This window comes from Harpegnathos saltator, unplaced genomic scaffold (genome assembly GCF_003227715.2).
Source record: "Harpegnathos saltator strain DR-91 unplaced genomic scaffold, Hsal_v8.6 scaffold7, whole genome shotgun sequence".
NCBI classification, from domain to species: Eukaryota; Metazoa; Arthropoda; class Insecta; order Hymenoptera; family Formicidae; genus Harpegnathos; species Harpegnathos saltator.
In genome coordinates, this window is record NW_020230537.1 from 350,028 (window position 1) to 375,323 (window position 25,296).

At 53.7% G+C, this 25,296-nt stretch overlaps 2 protein-coding genes across 4 annotated transcripts; one reads left to right on the forward strand and one right to left on the reverse strand.

Moving 5' to 3' along the window:
• LOC105189766 (uncharacterized) lies at positions 1–9,006 on the reverse strand. Of its 2 annotated transcripts, none has more exons than XM_025305558.1 (4): positions 8,886–9,006; positions 3,010–3,225; positions 2,488–2,780; positions 1–1,038 (listed from the first exon to the last, which is right to left on the reverse strand). In XM_025305558.1, the coding sequence occupies exons 1-4, from the start codon at positions 8,889–8,891 to the stop codon at positions 744–746; spliced, it is 810 nt and encodes a 269-aa protein (XP_025161343.1). In that variant the 5' UTR covers positions 8,892–9,006; the 3' UTR covers positions 1–743. The 2 variants fall into 2 exon arrangements, with proteins under 2 accessions (XP_025161343.1, XP_025161342.1); XM_025305557.1 differs by having other exon boundaries at positions 2–1,041.
• An 11,013-nt stretch (positions 9,007–20,019) lies between these two features.
• serp (chitin deacetylase-like protein serp) lies at positions 20,020–24,533 on the forward strand. Of its 2 annotated transcripts, none has more exons than XM_011151909.2 (5): positions 20,020–20,526; positions 22,084–22,482; positions 22,594–22,915; positions 23,262–23,567; positions 23,667–24,533. In XM_011151909.2, the coding sequence occupies exons 1-5, from the start codon at positions 20,478–20,480 to the stop codon at positions 24,193–24,195; spliced, it is 1,605 nt and encodes a 534-aa protein (XP_011150211.1). In that variant the 5' UTR covers positions 20,020–20,477; the 3' UTR covers positions 24,196–24,533. The 2 variants fall into 2 exon arrangements, with proteins under 2 accessions (XP_011150211.1, XP_011150212.1); XM_011151910.2 differs by having other exon boundaries at positions 23,268–23,567.
• Positions 24,534–25,296: the final 763 nt, after the last annotated feature.

A 25,296-nucleotide genomic window follows, 5' to 3' on the forward strand; every position in this document is an offset into this window, starting at 1 on the left:
GGTATATATATATATATATATGTTATGTCTTGAGAAATGGAGACTGGAGGCTAGACTCGTAGCAAATAGACTAGACGTAGACTTGACAACCTGTCGTAAATTACAACTTCCCCACTCTGCGTCGGCGGGAATTTTTGGTCGCGCCAGACCTGGTATCATCCCGCTATCATCATCGCGCTAGCGAAACGCAAATTGCTGTTTTTGGATGCACACAAACACGCACGCATATACGCACACACATACGCTCCTCTGCGACCCAACACACAAGTCGTTGTCGTTGTCGCTGCTTCGTTATCGCTCTCGTCGTTTATCGTTTATCCTCCCCGTGCTACCTTCGTCTCTTTCGTCGCCGAAACTTTGTACGAAATTCAGCCGGACACGCGCGCAAAACTCGTCGCGCTCCAACGAAACAACGTGTCCTTATATTGTATATAAAATTGTTTCTACCTAGCCGCGTGTGGAGCGAGTCGCGTATCGACTGTCGCACATCCGTCATCCGGCCGTTCATCCTCGATTCATCGCATCGATCTCGCCGTTGAAAAATTCACGCTCAGCCTAAACTCAGCCTGAGCCTCGTCATCCCGAAGATGGGCTAATATGCGCTCGTTGTCGTCCCGTTTTCCTTTCCCTCGCAGGGCTATCTCCGGATCCGGTCAAGTGTTGGCGCTGAACGCGCCATTGGCACCCAGACGACCGTTATCCTGCGTCGGCCCAGGATGCCGACTGGGCACCAGCAGCCAGCCTCACGTTCGAGCGAACTTGTAGACCACACCAAACACCAGCACGCTCACCAGCATCAGCACCAGCGCGGTCACCACCTTGGCGAAGGCGTTCAGCCCGCTCTCGGCGTGCTGCTGGGGTCTTCTGGCCGGCACGCTTTGCTTGGAAGCGAGGCCGCGCGCAAGTGCGGGAAAAGCCAGACTCTGTGTGAAGGTCAGCTTGTGGAGGGACTCCGACAAGGAGTATGGGCCGACGGAGCCGCGGGCCGCGGCCCTCAGAAGAGCGTACTCCAGGTCCAAGGCGTCGAACATGCTGTATCTGCTGGTGGAACGTGGAACGTTAATATCGTTGTCGATTCGACTGTTATTATTGTTATTATTAATCTTCACGCAGTCTGGGGGGGGGGGGGGGATTTGTCAGCGACTTTTGTAGCGTTCGAGTTGGAATCTTTCTTTTCTGCACGCATCGTCAAAGGGTAGAGTAGATTACATACAAAGGATGGCCCCTTCCTCCGTGCCACTTCTCCGTTCCACCTCCCAGTTCCAAAAATTTATGATTTCGGTCGATGAGACAAATTATTCGATTCTCTTGTTTGATATTACTGAACGACCTGTGCTACGCTCTCAATAACTTCTCTTCAAGATCACCCTTCTCGCACTTTCCCTCTTCCTCTCTTTGCCTTTTGCTCTTTCTTCCATCGAAAGAAATAACGCAACTACACAGGGTCTTACTCACAGGCTACGCGTGTTCGTCATTTTCGAGAACTCTCTAGCGGTTGAAAATGTCGCTGCCTATTACGTATAAAGCAACCTTTGCCACACAGATGGAAAAATGAGCGCGACGACTGTGACGTGAGCTTTCGCCTCGAGAAGCCTCGCGAGAGCAAATGGGTGGCAAGCTGTGGTAGAGGGAGAGAGGGTGAGAGAGAGAGAGAGAGAGAGAGAGAGAGAGAGAGAGAGAGAAAGGCGTGTAAGAGCGGGTCTCTATCGAGACGATCCAATGTCTCGACCTCGCGCGAGGTCCTGCGTGCTCGACCGTGAGATTGCGAGACCGCGACCGCGGCAAAAAAAGAGCGAGAAATTGGGGCGCGGTCGACCTCGCGAGGGAAGGAAAGCGATTTCCTCGAGGCCCTCGAGGTCAGTAGAAGGAGAGTCACTCTCGGTAACGACGAGAACACAGTGAGTGTGTGTGTGCGCGCGAGCGATATATCGTCGATACGTATGTATATGTGTGCACGCGCGCGCATTACTCGACGTCGACGCCGATACGTCGTCGTCGAGCCCTCGTGTATTTGCATCGTGTCAAGGCCGTTCCTTGACACGAGTCAAGATCGAGCCCGACGTCGAACATAGCCGACGATGGATTGTTCCTGATCTCTCTGAAAGCGCTGCTCGCGCACCACGTGCGGCCAAGGATAAGGTCGAGTTTAAGTGATTAACGAACACTCGCGCTGGTAATATCTCGCGACGGAGAAGCAAGGAGAGAAGCAAAACTCTAGCGTACTCTCTAACAGCCTACTGTTATCGAACAAAGCCCCAGGGGGGGGGCTCCACGCTCGGAAGAACGCTCAGAACAGCCGTTGGCGACTTTCGCTGCCGCGCCAGGAATGTAATTGCGATACGATGTAACGATGATGTAATACGCGCGTGACTTCACGATCTCATCTTTCTCCCCGTTTTCACGGGGTCCCGGTGGTCCGCGGTCGGCAAAAGGGTAGCGTTTGCAAAAATGTCGTTTCAGGCGTAGGAGGCCTTCGATCGCGATTACCTGCTGCTGCGTCTTCTGTCCTGGGAGTGCATCGAGGCGATCGCCGAGCTCGGCATCGATCGCAGGCTGCTGGTGGTCGAGCTGGAAGGACTCGGCGGCGCAGGTGGCTGATCCTCGTCCACGGACGTCCTGTCCGGCGACGGCGGGCTCTTGGAGGCCGCGTTATGATGGTTGTGGTGCAGATGATGCAGGTGCAACCGCGCGTGATCCGGATGCAGCAGACTGGCGCGACGCGACTGCTGCGGCGTCGTCGCCGGACTGTTGCAGACCGCACCGCATGGCGACGGCGACGCCTTCGCATGAAAGTTTCGCACAAAAGTTCACGATATATATCACGATATATATTTTTTTTTCTCTTTGCCTAGCTTACGACACACCCTCTAGTTTCTCTAGCGGCTCTCGCGCTGCCCGACCGATCTCGAACGTTTACTCGCGTGTGCGTGTCGACTTGCGACGTGCGCGCGACAGCGAGCGAGCGAGCGAGCGAGCGAGCGAGCGATTAACAATTGATAATAGTCTCACCTGAATGGACTCGATGCCGCTGTCGTTGACGCTCTCCTGCGCGTCCGGAAACACGAAGGCCTGGGCCTGTCCGTCGGCTTCGCCCCTGGGCGAATCGCTGGGCCATACCTGAAGAAGCGGAAGCCCTCCGCGCGTCTCGTTGCAGACCTCGGCGACGACGACGTTGCTCTGTCCGCCAGCATTCAGGCACAATCGGCCCAGCTCTCTCAGTGGCTTCTGTTGAACGACGTTCGGTTCTGAATAACTTCGAAGCACCGCCACGATCCTTACAATTAAATTAAATTCTTGCCAAAGATAGCCAATTCAAATTTCAAACTCGGGGAGCGACGAGAGAGAGAGAGAGAGAGAGAGAGAGAGAGAGAGTGTTCGCTGTGACGCTTTCCGTCGGACTTTCTCAAGAAATAAGCGACGCTGGAAACTTTATAACGCTACGTCCCGGTACGAGGCCGAAATACGATTTTCATCGTATTCGCGTCGCATAGAAAGCCACCGAGGTCCTTCACGATTTCTGAGGATATATCATATTGGTGTGAAATATCGAAGAGGAATATTTTTAGTTACTCTCGTGAGATTCGCGAGAGCGATCGATGCGACTTGAGCTCCGTCGAGCCTTGATTACATACAGTCTAGACGACGTTTGAGGGGAGAGAAGCCGCTGTGTGAGAAGAGAACAGGGAGATCTCATTGAGATCAACGGGAGAGACGCACGCTGCCGCGTGCGAGAATCCGGCGCGATCGAACTGCTCCGGCAAATCGCATCGATAAGTCGCAATCGCGAATACGATACGTTATCACGTTATCGGCGGAGTTCGTCACGAAATACCGTGCCTGTGGCTGCTTATCGATCATTCGCGCGGTTCCACGCGGTATCTTTGACGTCAATGACGATTATACCGATTTTCTCGGTAGAAACTACGCGACTATTTATAGAGCGAACCGCGCGAAATCTCGATAAATTTGAAAAAATTCCCGTAATTCCCCGGCAGTTCGAGATCGTAATTAGCGGATTAGCCGGTAACTGAAAGTACCATAATACGGCGCGACCGTGAAGTCGCGCTGAGTCGCGGCAACACGCGATTCTTAATCCTCCACTTCCCCGCGGCGCAAAATCCAATACCTTCATTCGTGCTTACTGCGTCGTTAATGGAATCTTTTCTGTTTCACCGAGGTTTCACGCAGCAGCACCGATGGATTTTGCAGCCGTGGCGAGATCAGTGCAATTGCGGGACTCGAGTGCAGACGAGAGAGGAAATGTCACGCATCCCGATATTGCGATTGTCAGCACGATGACATCGCTTACGATGATCCGATCGATTACCGATTAACTGCGGATAACGTTAAATATAAGCTCGCGTTTGTGCCGTCGTCGTTAAAGCCCTGCCCCGATATGATCAGAAGTGAGAATTCGCGAACCACGACTCTTCATTCCTGCTCCTCTAGCTTCTCGATGGATTATCATTCATCGCTCGCCGTCGCTCGCCGTCGCTCGCCGTCGCTCGCGCGCTCGTGCCTCACCTTCGCCCTTTTCGCTCCGTCCTATTCGTCACGAGGACCGCCCTGTCCGCTGCTGTCGATGTCGATCGAGCGATCTGATTTCATTAAGTGTGCCACGCTGGACAGAGTGGATAATAATACACGGTTTAAAGTTCAAAATGTCGCACGGCGGCACGCAGGAATCGCGCCTCGAGCGCGCACGCGTCCGATGACGCTCCGCAGACTCGAGGATAAACGGTTCGCTGGTTTCCGGTGCGACGAGCCTGCAAAGGTCGCCCGGCTGTACAAAAAAGCGTCGAGGAAAAGGGACGGCCGCAAAAGCGATGCGAAACCGATCGATAAAGCGCGAGCGAAAGGAAAGCACGTCGCTGGGAGGAAAAAAAAAGGAAGAAGGAAACACAGCCTTCTCGCCGAGGCGAGGCCTGGAATTCCTCCTCGTCCTCCAATTCGCCAATCGTGCCGAGCGCGCATTTCCGGCATTTGTTCGCGCAACACGCGACCAAATATCGACAAATTGTGCGTAGCGCAATGGGTGCGTTCAACGGTTGTGCAACTGTTGAGTGATTTCGCGCCTGAACGCTACTGAGCGATGCACTCACTCGCTCAACATGTTGACTGAGCGGCCGCCATTTTTCTCATCATAAATATTCATCGCCACCTTTACTGATCAGTCTCCGATCCAACATGGCGTACAACCCATGAATAAAGAAACTAACAAAGAAAATAGCCATATAAATCCAGATATATATAGCGGGGAATACATCAAGGATGACGTATAGACATTGTACATTGCAACAGACACGTATGAATTATATTGATAAAAATACTTAATAATTACAAGACACCGTGAAAACGTGTAGACGGGCCGTAATATTTAGTACGTTTATCTGACATTTTTTTCCGCGCAACAAAATTGAGCAGAATTCAGTTGCGTCCAGTGTACATTTCTACTGCTCAATCGGGATGCTCAATCGGTTGCTCAGCAACTGCTGAGCTTCGTGAACGCACCCAATGCCTCCTTTCTGCTTCCCTCAGCACACAGTGAGCGGTTCGTAATTGGAAGCGAAGCGTCAAACGTAGACCGTCCCGTCTACGTAAAGAGAGCCGTCTTCGATTTGAACACGTTCAACACGTGCGTATATCGCGCTTCGCGAAACTGCTTTATCGTCGATAGCAGTCGATAGAATCCGACATCAATCAACGCGCAGGGTAGATGTCGCAGGATACTTTCGCACCGCGGACAGGCGATGTAAAATGCTTCGAGTTCGCGAGGGTCTTTCTCGAAACGTCCGTGTGTCTCTGCGAGGAACGACTACGACCGCCAGCATCTGTCGAGAGAGCTCTCTCTTCAGCCTACTAAAGAAACGTTGACCCGACAAGGCATGTGTGTGTGTGTGTGTGTGAAAGTAGCACGAAGGGACAGTCAAGAGGGGTGTAAGAGAGATTGATAAAGGGCGAGCAGGAAGCGTATACCGTTCCGTCTGAAATATCGGATTGAGCCGTGACGAGACGCGGAAGCCGAGCGCAATTGGCAGCATTAAATAAGGAGACAAACAATGGCCGCAAATTGAACCAAGTCCGTTCAAGACACGGTCGCATGCCTGCACTGACAGTGTGTGTCTTTGCGTTTTTCACCCCTCGATTGTTATTCCACGCCACCCTTTTACGACGCTCGCATAAAAGCCCGTCAAGCATTTTTCTTCCTCCTTTCCGGCCCCTTTTTCCTTTTTTTTTTTTTTTTTTATAGTTTCGCGCGAACGATTTCGAGTCACGCTGCTAGAAAGGTCACGGCGGAGGGGAATGCACGGTGCTGCGCGATATGAAATCAGATCGATAATGCAAAGGCTCTTTAAAATGCGGACTCGTTTCCGCCGTAATAAAAAGTTTGCTCGTCGCGAAAAGAGCGAGCTTCCTGGCTTCCTTCCCCGTCGACCGTGAAACTACGCGAGATTCATACGGTAAATCATTACTTCGAAGAGCGCCTTTATTGGGGGCGAATCCTTACGCGACTCGCGCGTCGCGTCGCTCGTGCGAGCCGATTTTCCACGAGAGAGCCAACGGGAGTAATCGATGTGTACTTGAATGTGCATACGTTCCCAGCTTCTTACTTCCTTTTCGCGCGGAACGTCGCAGCGTCTGCTAGAGACGCGAGATGCATTGACGTTGCGCGCATTAAGCGCAATCGTATTCTGGCGGGACTCCAAATCGCCCGATGGAAGAAACGCCCTCAACGAAGAGGATGACCGTGCGAAGAGGATAACGCCGAGACACGGAGTATCTCGGGATCTCGTTGTCCCTGGGAATGCTTTAATTAAAATCAAATTGATTCCGGGAGCCGGGAGGAGAGAGAGGAGTAAGAATTGGGAAGATGGCTCCAGACTCCGCCGCGCGCCCCCCCCCCCCGGAATTTGCGAACTCTGACGTTTAAATCATTTTCACAATCGGTTCCGCGAACTTTTTGAAACTTTAAGAGCCTCCTCGCGCGCTCCCCCGGAACAAGCAATCTCCGCGAGAAAAGTCGGGCTAAATCATATATCGCGAACGTCCGTTCGCGGAATCGCTCTGCCCGGCTCTCTCACGAATTTTTCACGAAAGTGCGAGTGCACTTTCTATCTAATTTAATCCAATAACCGGCGAAACGTGTTGCCCGTTACGTATTCAGCAATAAAATACCGTGAAGCACGCGCGCGATTCCCAGCGCGTGATTAGGAGTCTCATTCCGCCCGTCCGACCTCCAATAATTCGTGACCGCCTTGCAGAATTAATACGTTCGCCAACTCCCAACGTCGGTTGGGCGGGCTGAAAGAGATATCCGCACGCGTGTCAATTCTCAAGAGAGCGGCCGTTGGCGCGCTCCAGGAGATTGTTTCGCGGGAAAAAGGGAGAGTCGGCGAGATTTTCCGACTCTTATTTTTCCGGGATATGTGCTGCTCGTGCTGCGGTCGTTGGAGCGGAAATGCGTAGTGCAGTCGGCGTAAATCTGCTCGCGCAACAATTCGTATAATTGATTCGCACAAAGAGACACGTTCGTTCGTGACCGTGACTGCATGATCGCGTCTTCTTCTTCTTCTTCTTGTTTGGCCATGGCCAAAACGATGACGGTCGATGAAGGGGAGGAAAAAGGCATGTAGATCGTTTCCCTGGCACGATGCCAGTCCCGAGTGAATGAAAAGACCTCAATCCTCGGATACGTTTTATGCTTCCCAACAATCTCCACGCGCGATCTTAACGCGCACGGAAATGCTCCCGAGTGACACGGACGCGCGCGACCTTTACGCCAATTTCTCCGAGATTAATCTCCAGTCGAAACAATGTCCGACCTCAACGCGGATATTACAAAGTATGAAAAGAGAAAGGAGAGAAAACGCGTAAATCGATTTAGCGGACTTGTAACAGCTCCGTCACTTTACACGTGGCTGTTTCTTCTTTTCGCAATTACGATCTCCACCGCAGAAGAGGGAGCGGCGCGAGAGGAAGTTGATAAAAGAACTAGCAAGCGGAGAAAAGTCTGGGGGGATAAGTTTAAATAACGTTGCGCCGGTTTGCCGTGATAAAAAACAAACTACTCGCCGTAGCACGTCGGACCTTGAAATTTCACGACAAGAATCACGTCGTCGTAAAGTGCATTGCCGAGAAGACAAGCGTGAGAAGATGAACCGTGTACGTGGTAAAGCAATCTTGAGAAAGGAACATTTCGTAGAGGCACGTCGCGTCGTCGCGAATGTCGCGGAACAACGACGCACATCTCAGAAGACAAAATACGGTTAAACGATCGACTTGAGAGAGACACATGTAGCGCATTACGCATTAAGTGAGTGTTTAAAATACTCGTCGACTTTACCACCGTCAATAATCGATACATCTCCGATAAAGTCGACTGTCTAGGACTCGACGACAAGCGACAAGCGACTACCGACTGCCCGGGATGATCCGCCGAGCCACCTGTATGCTTCTCGTACGGGGGGGACTTTCGACAAGGAACGTGCGGATACGTACGACGCTGTTTGTAAATTCTGACCGTGAGTCTGACAAAGACGATCAACGAGAGAACGACGATCATTCGCATCCTGAGAGAAAGCCACAGAATCTTGTAGCACAAAATTTTCACTGAACGATTCCACCAAATAACGGTCACGCAGAGGAGTGTGACTCACTGGCCGCTCCCGATCGTGTCTAACGATCGATTGTTCAAAGAGTCGGCGAGGTTTGAGTCTGCCTCTGCGTACTCTTGGATGAACCACGATGACGTCGTGGTGATCATCACTCGAGGAGAGATCGCGGTCGAGGAACGCTGACGAGCGAACGTGAATTCTCTCGGGTCACGAATCGCGGACGAAAGTTCACGTCACGTTCGGAAAGATGCGGATCGGCGAGGATCCTACCTGCATGCTCCTGCTCGCATGGCAGAAGATCCTGGCACGATCCTCCGAGGCGTCCGTTTACTCGGTCCAGGATTACGATTTCGGACTCGCTATCGGTCTCCTCGAGCTTCGAACTGCGACTGGATCCGGCCGCGCGCGCGGCAGGACCGTGTGCTTCGCATCGCGGGGGTTGCTCAGCAGCCTCATAGGAAGGGGTGGAGAGCCAGGTGGAAAGGCGCGGCGGGGGTTGTTTTCGCTGTGCCGGCCGAGGGTGAGAGTGGTGGGTCTGTTATCGGCGCGGGACGATGAGCGCGTCGGCAGGTGTGTGTGTGTGTGTGCGCGCGCGCGTGTGGATTCGCGTCCCTCTCGATATTTCCAGACGGACTTTTCGCCAGTGATCCCAATTTTCTGCCATGATTGAGCCACAGGCTACTTTATTCCGTTGAAATTGGAGAAAGAATCGACGGGTAAAAGTAATTACGCTGAAATGATCACTGTAATCGACGTTCGTTTCTATTGTTTGAAGCGGCGTCGAAGAGAGAGAGAGAGAGAGAGAGAGAGAGAGAGTTCAAACTGAACAGAGTTACAATTAGGTTGGTTCTTTTTCATGTGTCGATATACTGGTCTGATCCGTTGTCCTTTCCGAGCAACCGGTGTGTGGTTTCGCCAATTTGATTGATTGCTGAACTACAGTAACTGTCGCTCTGTATCTCTCTATCCTTCCCAATTAAATTTTGCCAATTCAACTCAATTGTATTTATTTTATCTTATCGAAACAGATACAGTGATGTGTCGACTCTGGCGTGCTCTGGCGTGTGTGTGAGACAAGGAGGAACATATTTGTGTAGATTTTGTACAATCTGTATTTAATTTGTATAATCTGTAATATAAATGCACTCTCCGCGCACAATCGCACAGAGTCAAATCTTGCCGACAATTTATTGGTTTCGCGTCGCCACAAGCCGGTTATATATCAAGTACATCGATTCGTAGCGAAAGAGACTACTCGGACGCATGTCGGGAAAATAAAGAGAGATATGTTGAGCTGAATTTAATGGAAAATTTCGAGGATAAGAGAAAGAGAAACGACAGACTGTCAACCTTTGGCCGGTGAATTTAGACCGCAGACGAAAATATGGACCTGCCGAGCCGTAATGTACAGATAAAAAACGGAATGTGGTATAAAAGTGTCAGTGAAATGGGATAAAAATGGACCGGGAGAAAAAACAGCGAGGGGGGTTCTGTCGATACGATACGTAATCGGCGAACGAACTAGCAAAAGTTTTCGAAGAAAGACCGTCAGGGCTGGTAAACATGGAGAAGCTCTTGTTTCGGAGCACTGTCATTCGACAGGATTTTCGGTTCCCTCTGGTGTGAGCTTCTCGAGCTTTGTACCCGGACGATATGAAACTGAAGGGTTACCGCGCAAAAGGCAAATGTAATTTCGTTCGTTTTAGACGTCACTCTTCCACATCATCCCAGCTGCGGTTTACGATACCGCAAAAAAAGCGGCGAAGCGAAGCGAAACGAAACGTGCAAGAGGAAATACGGAGGAGATAGTAGTAGAATACGCTGCAGCCTCCGAGGGGGAAAAAAAAAAGTGAAGAATACGCGCGTGATGAGCGCAGAGTCGACAGGCAGACAGATGTAATTTATTATGTCACGAGGAAAGCCGAGACGCGTCGGGCAAATATATGGAATAATGCACCAGCCAGGATATATCTGGAATGGTAGAGTGGCGTCATTAGTATCGTTGAAGGTGCGAGTGTGCGGATGAAGAGAAGCTGGTGGTTTGCGTATTACGCGAGGAGCGCAGAGGGAGAAAACAGATGAACGCGAGTCGCGAGGGCGAAGCGAGACCTCAGCGAGACATCGAGAGTACAGCTCGGGAGGATCGCGGCGGGATAGCGACGTGAAATTTATGAACAAAGAAGAAGATTCGTCACGCGACGTGCCGAAAACGCTCGGCAACAAATGGCCGTAGAGCGAAGCTATTTGGGAAATGCGGCGGGACGGAGAGAGGAAAAGCGGCAAGGGAGGGCGAAGAGAGATGAACGGGGTGACGACGACGAGTTAGCACGGAGATGAAGACGAGGGGGAGCCCCGTATATCACGCAATTATCAGCGGAATATCTTGCTACTAAACAATGGCCACTAATTAAATTCGCGATAAATAACAGCAACGTAATATAAGTGATGCTATACTAAATAAATGATACTATAATAATAATAATATAAATAATATAAACAATACTCGATAAATAACAGTGACAGAGATACACACCGAATGAACGAAGGAAAGAATGAGGAAACACGGGTATCGTCACGGTGTGAACGCGGACAGAATCCAAAGCGTCTCGCGACGCGATCGTTGCGCACGCACGAGCGAGCCAGCAAGCCCGGTGCTCGATTTCTCGAGCCGTCGGTCCCGATGACCAGCGACAGCAGCCTCGAGGCCGGCAGGCCACCCCGTAATGCAGATATACCGGACCGGACCGGATGCGCCGTCTGCTCGCTGTCGGTCTCAGGTAAACGGAGCGAGATGAGCCGCGCGCGCGACGGAAGTGGGTGAGACGAGGACGGAACGCCACGTGACGGGAGGACGAGGACGCGACGCCGGCGCGGCAGGAACCCCGTAGGTCAAGGTCGCCGCCACGCAAGGGTGGCAGCGGCCGTACGTAACCGCCCTGAAAGCCCACTTCTAACGCCGTCGGCCAGCGAGCCGTGCGGGACGATCTTCCGACACCCCTTCGCCCCGCCGAAATCGATATACCCAGCTCCGACAGCTCTCGACCGGTCTCCTCCCGTACACAGGCGAAACAGCGAAACAGGGGTTTCGCGCGCGCACCATCCTGATGCATCACGCAATGCGGCGGCTGCAACACAATTTCGCCGCTTGCGCCCCGCCGGACATCGAGCGGCCGCGAGATGGACGCGGAGCGTCGACGCCGGCGGAAGCGGACGTGGACAAACTGTGTGTTATTCGGCGTCATTAATATATGCAAATCCCCACTGATTATTTCAGTGCTCGACTCAAACCCCGATAGCCTGAGATGCGATAAATAATCGCGCGATGCGAGGCTCACTGAGCGAAAAGTGTTTGCTGTTTGAAACTATAATCGCATCTAGCGAGAAAATCATAGTCAGAGGGAATATTTTCTTAGCGAGCGTCGCGCGCTAAGATCAATAATAATAATCTTACTCGCCACTCCTATTTCTTGGTTAGAACCGCGAGAAGATGTGGGCTGCTGGGCTGAAAATGATTTTTGCTCCCTCTCTCTCTCCCCCCCTCTCTCTCTCTCTCTCTCTCTCTCTCTCTCTCTCTCTCTCTCTCGGTGCGTGTGTACGTATCCTGCTTCGTTTTTTATTAGTTCTTTATTAGTTACATATCTAGTTCGTTATGCGCGGTTACGTTTTACATGTAAATTAGTGAAATACGGTGATAATAAAACGTTGCTCACCATGGCGGTGAACATACAAATAGTCGCGATAAAAGAAGACAACCGCCATGCCATCGCGCGATGTGACGTGATATTTTTAGGGGCTGTCGAAAAAGTCGATCGACTTCTCTTTGAGTCGTGTGTCACATAAATTGACGAGTCAAGCTCAATATAGAAAGTGCCGGTGAGCGATCGGCGGTGGAGTAACGCGCGCGCGTCGCATTACGTGATCGATATGTCGCGAATCCTTCGAGACCGATTCATATCCGGTAAATTGAATATCGGACGCGAGGACGCGCGTATAGAGCCGGCCGTTCGGTCTCAAGACGATCTAAAAATCGCCAGTCAAGGTCGCACGATCGCAAGGACAGACATACACCTCCGGGGTGACACTCGCGGAATTGTGCATCCCTCACCGCGACTGCACTCGATCGATCGTCGTCATCGGATAAAAACGGACGGTGGCTTCGAGTTGATTGCCACAGGAGATCGATTTATCCTGAGAGAGCAAGAAGAGAGAGAGAGAGAGAGAGAGAGAGAGGGGGGAGAACACCTCGCCGCTTCGTTCACGATCGATTTTCTCGAATTATCTGCGACGGGAAGAGGACTGCGACGAGTCCAAACATGCGAGAAAGCAGATACAGAAATAACACATAGTTTCTGTGAAGCGAAAGCAACACGTCTCTCTAGTGTTTTCAGCCGCTCCGTCGAAATCGGTGAGCGACTCGTTACCTTGCAGACACATTGCTAATTGCGACGATCAATGAAACCAGCGCGAAAGGGGAATACAAAAGGGGGTGATTCTCGTGGCATTACGCGCTCTGCGCGGTAGTGCCGGGTGACGAAATCAAGGCGAAACGGTGCGCTTAACTGCGGAAGATTTAGCGAGGCCGCTCGGTCAACTACTGCACGAATAAACCGTCCACGTTCAGCGAAATAAGTATGCGCATGAAATTTCCTCGCGAGAGGCGGACTTGTGAATATTCAGCAGCGAATAATACCGCCAAAGGACTTCTATTTTCAGCCGCTTCAATTGCGGGAAGCACATAAATAATTCCATCTTGAAGACGCAGTTTCAAGGTACTTCTGAAATATCTGTGCTTAAAGCAGCGCGCATAAATTCTCAAACGGGAGACAAGAAACGCGGGATATAACGGGAACGTGATTTTCTCCGTGCCGTGCGTTCCTCGCGCAAACTTTATCGCTATCGTTGTTGTTGTTGCTGTTGTTGTTGTTGTTGTTGTTGTTGTTGCCGTTGCTGTTTTCCTCTTTTTCACTCACCCTTCCGTCTGCGTAGCGTTTGCACGCCGGCGTTAATCGAATTTCCGCAGCTGCGGAATTCCGTCGCGGGTTTCGTCAGCTATAATTAAACATTGCTCGCGGCCGCGAATCGAATTCGGCCGCGAGACAACATTATCGGAGCGCATATTTATTCGTGCGGGTTTATGAAAATTGCGCGGCCGCCGTGCTCTCTCTCTCTCTCTCTCTCTCTCTCTCTCCCCCCCCCCCGAGGAATTGGAAATTTCATGAAGTTCTGTTGTTCCGCATCGCCGACACGTCACGCACACAACGTCGTCTACTGGCACTTTCGTGCCAGCCGGTTGATTAATTCAGAACCGGCTTTGACAAACGTCGCGTGTCCGTGTGCCGTGACTCACGTGTATGTGACAACGGAACGGTGGCGGGTCAACATTCAAGGATCGAGCGTGATAAAAGTAATCGAGCGAAAAGTCAAGCGGGCGAGGTGATCGAGTTTCGCCACCTCGGATCGTGGAGACTCAGCGGGTTATAATCGTCAGATCGCGATTAATTATTAATTGAATTTGAATCGGCGAAACAAGTTCTCGCGCTGAAAACAGAGAGACCTCGATGATCGATTCGTGATCACCCGCGGGTCTGTGGGTCTTTCGCGAAATGCCTGTATCAACGTACGATTACACAGTCGCCCTCTCCTTCCCCATTTATCTCTTCGCCAGTCACCTGCACCTGACATTGGCGATCGCACATCGCTACGTCGGATCAGAACAAGTTGCTGATCTCTCCTGAACTCGTCCGTTTACGATAAAAAGATGGAGGAAGAAAGCAACGCAAAAGCACAGCGCAGCAGAGCTAGCAGATCGACCGTCGATGCGCGCGCGATCTTCGTCCAGCGATCGACGATCAACGAGATTGAGAATCGTCGACGGACGATATGCTGGATCAACGAGAGATGGAGCTCGCGGTATGGCTCGAGCGAATGGCTTTTTCAACGGCTGTTGTGTGCGCAGGCGCAGACGATCGCGGCGAGGCGCGCGGTGCCTTGGCCGCGGGCAGAGAAAGCTCTCCGCCTTGAAGGCTTCGCCGACGCCTGGCCGACGTTGCTTTTGCCGGCGCGTATCGTTGCTTCGTCTTCTTTCCTTTCACCGGCGTGGCATATGTCACGTCAGGGCCGCAGCGATCTGCTCCGAAAGACTCGCGCGCGTTTTCGCAACAGCCGGCTGATAAGGGAGATCGAGCGAGTTGGCCAACGGAGAAGCTCGCCGCTTCTCCGTCGAATCGCTGCGCGCGCGCGCGCGCGCGCGCGTGCGCGCGAAACGAAACGAAACGCAACGTTTGGAAAGTTTCCCCGAAGAGTAAAAGTCTAGGCGGCGCGCGGGCGCTTTTGCAATCAGCGCTCGGAAAACTTATATAATTCTCCGGATCGAAAATTCGCGCGACACATACCGAAATCTCTCGAGGTCTCATCAGTCGATCGAGAGTCGCGCTCCGCTCCGCTCTGCGAATCGCGACGAGAACGAGAAGATCCTGACTTTTGTTCAAATTTTTGTCCAGTTGTTCAGCCGATATTAAAAATGTCTGGATTATTCCCTGGAATATGTCCCTTGCCCGCTGATATATTCCTCAAAAGATTTACTTTTGCGAATTGTGTCTCTTTTCCTTTCTCTCTTTCCCTTCCGTTCTGCCGTGGAATTTGATTCGATAAATGCTCGCTCGCTGCCGTATTACCCACTCGCCGGCGCGTTGGTGCGTACTTTAGTCAGCTCGCCTTCAGTCTCTCATCTTCAGCTCGTCGCACCATTGACATTTCGAAGCACCCTCCTTCGTCACGATCACGGCGCCGAGCCGTGATCGGATGGCTCGATCGGATCGCGCGATCGCGTCGGCGTTTCGTCACGCGGCAAATCAATTTTCGCGATCGATCACGCCGCGCCGACTGCTGTTTGATTGCCCGCGTTTGATTGATCGCGTCGCGTCGCGCGGATGTCGTTCTCGCGCTTCTGCAGACGCCGCGGCCTGCGCGGCGATTCGATCTCTACAGCGCGGCCTTAACAGTGTGCTATCGATAACAAGAGATCTACAAAGTCTCGGTGAACATAGATAGATCTCGCGGCCACGCGAGCCGCTTTCTAAGCGCGCGATGCGGCTCCTGGGACGAGTGCGCCGAGTGCGTCGCAATCGCGCGCTCCGTTCGGCGATTGCAATTACGTGAATCATCGCTGCAGCTTAGAGAGATGCCGCCCGGCGCGGCGCGGCGAGTCGGCCGCGAGGAAACGAAACCTGCCGCTCGCTCGACGATGGCTGAACGCGGCACTTTTCTGCTCTCGCGCGACGCAAGCGCGAGCAAGTCGATCGGCGGCGGCGGCGTCGCTTCTTGTCGTCGCTCGTCGACGACGGTGATCCGGCGAGACAATTATGTGCCATTACGGAGCGATCAGCGCTGGAGGCGCTTCAGGTGGCCGCCCGCGCCGCGCGATCGATCGCTGCGAGTAATGAATAGGAGGGAATCGACCCCATCAGGACGCCGTAAAGTCGCGTAATTGGACGGTAATGATAGCGCATTTCGATTTGCTCGCGCTCTTCGTCGGCACTTGGGTGTCGAGCAAAGTGGCATTTTGTGCCGGTCGCCGGTTTTATAACCGGCAAAGGGCAAATTCCTGCGGCGCGAATCCGCGATGGATTCCTTCTAGCGAGGCTCGACGCACGTTCGAGAAAGAAGAAGAAGAAGAAGAAGAAGAAGCACGCCATTGTGCGCGGCCGCGACGATGGAACGTGGAACGCAGCGAGAGCGAGCGGCTCGAGAAGAGCGGAGAACGAAGAAGAACGGTAAACGGGATTATCGGACGGACGGGTGCGTGCCGTTACAGGCCGCGCGTTACAGGTCGAGACATACTTTCTAACAATTTCGAGTTCACTGTCCAGTGAACATTGTGTCCACGATTGCACCATATAGAGAGCCGCGGCATCCCGTCATTTGCAGTCCCGTCAGGACTGCGCGCGCGCGCGCGCGCGCGCGCGAAACACGAAATCCGCGAATCGCGAAAATACTTGGATTCGCCTTTGCGACGAGCCCGCCGAGCGGCCGATTTGCTCTCTTCATTCGACGCGCGTTCATCAGCCGAGAGCTGACATCGATCGATCCGTGTCTCTCCGTGTCTTGGAGAATTTTACACCCGAGACCGTCTCGCGCGCGCGCGCTCATGAACATGAACGCGTAAAGAGTGAAAATCTTCTCATTCGAAAGCTCATCCGGAGATATTCGCTTTTCGCGATTCCGAATCACGATCGTCTCGCCGCGAGATTGAAAGCAATCGAGGATCCATCCGCCGTGCGGCGCAATAATGCGCGGCGTTCGCGCAGCTCTCGCGCGACTCGCGCGTGCACGGGTGCGCGCCGCCACGTGGAGAATTTACCAGCGGCAAAGGGCACATTCCTGGCAACGCGCGGATCAGCAACGATTTCTCGCCGAGTCATCGACGACTGCGACGAAAAGCGGCGAGATATTCGCCGGCAGCTTGGCATTTGCGAGGAACCTCGTAAGGGAGCGAGTCGGCGCGGCCGCGATGGTGCAACGAGCTCGCGCGCGGGGTCCATCCAAAATGCCAAGCCGGCCCTTACCCTCTTGCCTCTCGATTTCTTTCCGAGTCATTTCACAGCGAGTCTGCGCTGTGACATTTGAAAAAACAAATCTGCAGACTGGGTGGATGCCTTTCGAGCGAGCGCGCGAATGAGAGATCACGGCGCGGCGCATTGTCTGAGGAAGAACGCGGCGCTCTGGCCGTCCGATCTTCGCGACGCTTGCGCGCGCGCGCGCGCGCGAGAGAGAGACGATTGTGTCACAATATTGTGATATTTCGACGCTCGGCCTGTCATTACGCGGAGGACGAGGGGAGGCCGATACCCGGCAGCAAACGAGACTGCATCCACCGCGGCAAGTTTCACTTTCGAGCGCGTATCGCGGCCGCCGCGCGACCGCAGATTCGCGACGAATCGCGACGACGCGGACGAAGACGACGTCGCGACGACGAGGCCTGCGTTCGTGCCAAGTGCTACATCGCTCGCAAGAAACAACGTCGACGGCAAGCAAGAAGGGCGGACGAATATTTATCCGCTTCATTTCGCGGAGTTATGTAAAAATCTTAGGTCATCGTAGAAAGCTGCATCGAGCGCGCGCGCGCGCGAGGCGGGCGCGTTTTTCCCCGCCGGCCGCGGCCGGCGATCCGCCGCGTCGCCGCGGTATAAACAAACGTTACGTAAAACGCGCTCAATCGCCCAGCGATAACATCAATCATATCACACGCGCGACTTTCCACTAATCACGCGCGGAAACGTCTCATTTTCCGCACGACTCTCCCCAAGTCCCGACTCCCAAGTAGTCAGCCAGCCAGCCGTAATTTTTACCTTCCCGGAGTGAAGTAATTTCGCGGACGGATGCGGCAGCTATTTTATCACACGCTCGGAAACGCCGGTAAAATTCATAGATGCTCTCCGACGTAATCTCGGTCCTCGGACCCAACTCGCTCGACTCGCCCCGCGCCGTGCCGTCGCTGCGACACAACAAATAAAAGGACTCTCAGAGAGATCCAAGGGCGCGCTTTGCTCATGAGGAAGCGACAGCTGCGGCTTGAAGTTACGAGCTTGGTGTTCCGGGATCGCCGATGAAAGCTGCCACGTGACGTAGCGACGAGTACCATCCTCGACGTCGACGGACTGCGTCCGCAGTCGTCCGACATTCAGGTCGTACCTGAAGAGCGATCGGACACGCTCGACACGCTCGTCAGTGGCAGTGCATTCGGCAGTGCAGAAGCATCTTTTAAAAAGCTTGAATAAGCGGTGGTTTTGCGAGTGTCGTAAGATTTTCTTCTTTCAAGCGTACCGCAGCGGTTTAGCAGCGCTCTTCCAACGCTTGTTTCCAACAAGCGATTGCTATTTTCTTCCAGCGTATACAGTGTATTCCTGAATACACGACAGATGACGCTCAGCTGACGTGATATCGGAGATACCAAGTGCCAAGTGCCAAATCGGCGTTAGGCGAAAAATCAGCAACGCAGCACATCACGCAGCGACTCGCCTCGCTGCTTCTTCTGCTCGATCTGCAGTTGCAATATCCTTTTTCCTTGTTGTCGCGTTTGCCGAACGACCACCCAAGGAGGTCGTTATTCTCCCGACCTTGACAAACTTACGTCACCGTTGCTTCTCTCATCACTTTCTCGCCTTGTCAACGTAAGCTCTCCGCCGAAATGCCAACGACGCGCTGGCAAACGCGAAAGGATCCGCGAGTGATCACCACCGGCCTGTGCCTGTGGTTTCCACCTCGACGATGCTGACGGCGAAAATGTGCGCCGCGGCGAAGGCGCGTGCGGACGTTGCGCAGCCGACTATTTATTATCTTTGCAAATGAAGTTATCTCGATCCACGTCGATTTTGCTCAATTTTACAGCGTTTCACGCACCAGGAGGTACGCGAATGCTCGCTCGCTCGCTCGCTCGCCGCTTGCATGCAACGTTGCAAAACAACACTCCACATAGCGGTCAGATCGTTTTATCATGCTTACCTGTCCGCTTTATCGCTCGCCACTCCACCACGTAAATTGCCACGTGGATGAACTTAATTCACGTTAAGCTCGACGAGTGATGAGGATTAGACCGAGACGCGAAGCAACGCGGTGCACGCGCTGTTTCGCGCGAGAATTTTAAGCGAGCGCATAAAGCAGCCGGAGCCGGAGCAGCCGGCGAATAAATCACCGTCGATACTTCTGCCAAGTTCCTAGGTCGAGGTCATACGCGCTTTCGAACCTACACCTCCGACACGGCCGGGAATCGCGGCTGTACCTTGCACTCTCGTACAGCCGGAAAATTATTGACTCTCGATATCCCTTCTTACGAGCGGACGATTAATGATACTCACTGGTCGTAGTCGCGTCTCTCTCCCTCCCTCCCTCCCTCTCTCTCTCTCTCTCTCTCTCTCTCTCTCTCTCTCTCACTCTCTCTCTCTCTCTCTCTCTCTCTCTCCAGATGCGCTCTAAACTGCCGCAGGATCGCTTTGCGAAATCAAACTCAGCATACGCGAAACACATTTCGGTCGAGGAAAGTCGCGCCTAGCAGGATTCCGACGATCAAGCATCACCATGACGATTTCGTACTCACGTGTTCGTCATTCGCGCGCGAGTTTTGTACTGAAAATGCGCCGGCAGGGTTCACTCCCGAATTAGCGCGGCTCGTTAGTCGGTATTTGGAAAGGGTGCGATCTTCCCCCCGGGGCGGGGGTGAGGGGAGGAGGGGATTTTCGTCTCGTCTCGTCGAGGCTCAGGCAGGGTGTCGCGGAAAAGCAGTGGTATCGATTCGTACGTACCTGGATCAGCCGAGTCGGGTACGGTCTGCTCGCGGGCGGCAATGCTCAAAGATGAGAAAGAGGGGACCCGGTCGAGCACCGTCGTGGTGGTGGCAATATAAAGCCCGACGAGTGGCGGGCCTCAGCCAGTCCGTGAGCGGTACCTACACCTTCAAGGTCCGCGTCCTTGAAGGCGAACTCGTCCTCGATTATATCCGCCCCGTGTGCCGCACACGAAGATCGCCGAGTCTCGCGGCCGAGAGATTCGCCGGATCTCCCCTCGCAGGAAAATCGGGCCCCGCTCCAATCCCGCTATCCCCTCCCGCGCCCTTGTCGCCCCGGAAGTGGCCGCCAGGTGCTGCGCCACATCCCCACCCCACCCTCCTGATCCAGGTCCCCTTTCATCCCTTCCTGAGTAGCAGCGTCGTGGGCGAACGAATCAGTTGAACGGAAGTGATCGAGGGGTAAAGAGTTGGGTGATTGCGAGAGAAGCAACAGCTCGTGGCAAGACGTCGAAGACGAACACGAAGACGACGTCGACGTCGCGGAGAGGAAGTTGCGTTCCCCGTCGAGGGTCAGGACGAGCATGAGGTCCGCGTCGGTGCTGCTCCTGGTAGCAGCTTTCGTCCTTGCCGGTGAGTAGCAGATTTCTCCGCGAGCGATTTCTCTCTCTCTCTCTCTCTCTCTCTCTCTCTCTCTCTCTCTGTCGCTACCGCTCTCTCACGCTCTCGCGGGCCATGTGTGGTGAGTATCGAATTCTCTCGCGCTCAGCGCGATAGGGCCATGCGATAGAGTTCCCTGGGCCTCCTCGCCGCGCGTTGTCGCGCTACAAGTACTGGAGACCATTTTTGTTTTTTTTTTGCAAAAATCTCTGCCCGGTCAGTCGCCCGGTAGTCGCAAGTGAACTTTTCGCCACGACTCAACAGATCGATCGCTCTTCGTCCTTCGCGCGTCCATTGCTCGACAATCGCGTCGATAATTACGATTTCACGATTTCGTTGGACATAAATTCGGTCCCGAGAAACTGGCTGGATGGCCGGAACGTTGTTCACGGGTCGACGGGAACGGGGTACGAAATGCAGAAACCGAAGCGTTGAAACCTGAAATGGAGTCCTCGCTGAAAAATCGTCGAGCGACCGCAAGAGCAAACGAGAGAGGTCTACCCGCAGCAGCGGGTAGACACGAGAGATCGCGTATATAGTATCTCAAAGCCGTTCAAAATGGCGAAAGTGCCAGTGCAATCTGGCTGATTCGTGAGGTTTCACCGGTCTATTCCTGTGTCCTCCTCCGCGGGATTCCGCGCGGGATTGGTTCCCTTCTCGTCGCGGACGAGACCGACGGTGCTCGTGGCGACGTGCGAAACTACTCGACGTACGCCTGGACTCGAACCGATCATCAGGACGACAGGTTGCATAAGAGATTAGAGCGTGAAAGCCTCTCAGTCCGGTCGGTCCCGGATGGGTGACGTCACTGCCGTGCCCCGGGCACCTGAAAACGGCGCGGGTGGGGGCACAACTTTCCCTGTTTGTCGTTCCGCCACGAAGTCGCGTCGCGTCGCGAGCCCCGGGGACCAACGGGACCGGAGGCGATTGTCAGATGCGACGGTTTCCTCGGAAACGCGACCGACCTCGCCCCTTTCGGGACTGCCCACCGAGGCAGAAAATCCTCGAGGAGACGCTGAAAAATCGCGATCACCTCCCCCGGTGCAAAAGTCGAGTCGAAGTCGCAAGGTCACTGGGAAAAATTGCACGTCTAATCCTAGCTTTGCCTAGCTGCTTTCTTCAATCAGCTACAATCGCGCGCGCGCGCGAGAAAGAAGGAGAGACCAAGTTTTCCAAGCTGATTACGTTGCGTGGTGAGGTGGTGAGGTGAGGTGAGGTGAGGTAATCATAGGTATACTACTGTAATCGTGGGTAATTGCGAGTGTAATGACAGTGGTAGGCGAAAGTACTTGTTGTTTGACTTGTTCTCTTCCTTTCGTTGGAAACACCCTTCCTGTATAATCCATCATCTTTGCTTATCCGTGGTCGCATCGAAGCGCAGCGCAGCGCTCGTGATTAAAATATCGCAGAGTTGCCGAAAATTCAGCCGAGAGTGTTCAGCAGAGTGATCGATCGCGAAGCGGACACGGAGCTCCCTGGGAGAATCGCAAAATGTCCCCTCGCCAAGAGCCTCGCTGTTCTGCATTTCAGAGGGCTCGATTCGAGTGAAGCGTCAGGAGGACAAGAAGGAGGAGAGCTTCGAGAGCGAGATCTGCAAGGACAAGGATGCGGGAGAGTGGTTCAGACTGGTCGCAGGCGAGGGTGACAACTGCCGCGACGTTATTCAGTGCACGAGTTCCGGCCTGCAGGCGATAAGATGTCCGGCCGGCTTGTACTTCGACATTGACAAGCAGACTTGCGACTGGAAGGACTCGGTGAACAACTGCAAGCTGAAGAACAAAGAGCGGAAGGCCAAGCCCCTGCTCTACACCGAGGAGCCGCTTTGTCAGGACGGCTTCCTCGCCTGCGGGGACGGATCTTGCATCGAGAGAGGTCTCTTCTGTAACGGAGAGAAGGACTGCACCGACGGTTCCGACGAGAACATCTGCGGTAAGTCTGGCTGGTCGCATTGCATCCGACAGCACCGATTGAAAGCGCAAACAACACACGATAACGTGTCGCGATAACGAAACGAAACGCGATCCCCTCGCGACATTGCAGACATGGACAACGATCCGAACAGAGCGCCACCCTGCGATCCTGTCGTGTGCGTCCTGCCTGATTGCTTCTGCTCGGAGGACGGCACCACGATACCCGGCGATCTCCCGGGCAAAGACGTGCCGCAGATGGTGACGATAACCTTCGACGACGCCATCAACAACAACAACATCGGCCTCTACAAGGACATCTTTAACGGCAAGCGCAAGAATCCGAACGGCTGCGACATCAAGGCTACCTTCTTCGTGTCCCACAAGTACACCAATTACTCCGCGGTCCAGGAAATGCACAGAAAGGGTCACGAGATCGCCGTCCATTCTATCTCGTAAGAATTAACTCTTTCTCTCGGCATCGCCATTCTCATTCACACGTGCCATCGTCTTCTCTCTCTCTCTCTCTCTCTCTCTCTCTCTCTCTCTCTCTCTCTCTCTCTCTCTCTCTCTCTCTCTCTCTCTCTCTCTCTCTCTCTCTCTCTCTCTCTCTCCCGCCGACAGCCTCGCGCCGAAACTGACAGTGATAACCATACGTTACACAGTTTCTTTCCTGAGCATGAAGGAAAACACGAGTGCAGGTTCCTGGCGTACAGGTCACGTCATGTCGCTCGCTGCCATAGTCATGATTAATAAAATTACAACTACGTCACTACATAATCTTTACCATGACAACTTTGGGGTAAGGCATAATGACGACGAGCGCTTCTGGTCGGACGCGACCGTCGACGACTGGGCGAAGGAGATGGCCGGCATGAGGATCATCGCCGAGAAGTTCGCCAATCTGACGGACAACAGCGTGGTGGGCGTGAGAGCGCCGTACTTGCGAGTCGGCGGCAACAATCAGTTCACCATGATGGAGGAGCAGGCCTTCCTCTACGACTCCACCATCACCGCGGCCTTGAACAACCCCCCGCTCTGGCCGTACACCATGTACTTCAGGATGCCGCACCGCTGCCACGGAAATCTTCAACATTGCCCAACCAGGTGAAACCTCTCAGCACCACCACTCGGGCTATAATAGGGATGTAGGAATGTTTAAGCGTCATCTTTAAACGACGAAACGTTCTGAACGTTCTCACGCAGGTCGCACGCCGTTTGGGAGATGGTGATGAACGAGCTGGACCGACGCGAGGACCCTCAGAACGACGAGTACTTGCCAGGATGCGCCATGGTGGACTCGTGCAGCAACATTCTGACCGGTGATCAGTTCTACAACTTCCTCAACCACAACTTCGATCGTCACTACGAGCAGAACCGCGCGCCCCTCGGTCTCTACTTCCACGCCGCCTGGCTGAAGAACAACCCCGAGTTTTTGGACGCCTTTCTCTACTGGATCGACGAAATCTTGCAGAACCACAACGACGTATTCTTCGTGACGATGACTCAGGTGATCCAGTGGATTCAGAATCCGCGCACCATCACCGAGTCGAAGAACTTTGAGCCGTGGCGGGAGAAGTGCTCGGTCGAGGGCCCGCCGGCCTGCTGGGTGCCTCACACCTGCAAACTCACCTCGAAGGAGGTGCCCGGGGAGACCATCAACCTTCAGACTTGCGTGCGCTGCCCCAACAACTACCCCTGGGTGAACGACCCGACCGGTGACGGCTTCTTCTAAGTTGCCGCGAGCGCGCGATCCTCTTTCTCGTCTTCTAAGTCAAGTCCCTCCTTCTCTCCTTTCTCCTCGATCCTCCCCCCGATCCTCTCTCCTTCAGCAGACCTCGACCGGACCCAATGGCGTCGGTCGAAAACGCGTCGCGAGTCTTCGCGCAGTCCGACACATCGCCGGATAACGTTGACCGACGCATCAGCCGAGTATCCTCGAGGCCTTCGAGAGCAACGGCGATTACGAGGCGACGAGGCACACGGGAGATGAGAGGGGGGCAAGGTCGTCGTTAGTCCGTTAGACTCCGGTGACCATTCTAGTTGCCAATATTTTGCTGTTTTTTTTTTTTTTTGTTGAGAGCGACATTATATCTGTGATGATTAGTCCCCCCGAGTCAGGAGGCCGCAGAGTCTGATGGACTAAGGTCGAACGTAACCGAGCCTTCACTATCCGCCTTCACGTATTCGCAGACTGCGCGTTCCTCTCTGTGCACAGACGCGCGTCTTCCTTCTCGCTGATGTTAAAGGAAAAAGAAACACTTGCAAAATTCGCGCTGCGAACGAACTACTACGAGTCGTTCTTTGAGAGCTCATGAAAATCGCAACTTTTCTCCGCGCGTGTCTCGTCGTCAACTCGTCCGCTTAAAGTTAAAAGTTTACGTTCATCAGATACCAGCGATCTGTGATAGACAGCCGAGGGCGCGTCCTCCAAGTCCTCGAGGACTTGGCAACGAGACGGCCGCGTTGACCTACCATGATGACGAAGACGAAAACGACGACGACGACGACGACGACGACGACGACGACGATGAAGACGATGACGACGACGACGACGACGACGACGACGACGACGAGAGCCGCGCATTCCACTCGAATCGGCAAATGCGAAGCAAATTATCGCGCCCCACCCGAACCCACGGAGGAGAAATCGCGGATCCCTCGATGACGGCCGGTGATCCGCGAGTGTGGGATTCTACGTGTAATATAATATACGTGTCTCCCTCGCTCTTACACCTCCGATTCCCCGTAGAGAGCCACACGACCGATGCCGATCAAAATCGGCGAGTGCGCTCTCTTTCCGTCCCAGAAGCAATCCACGAAGACCGCCAAATCG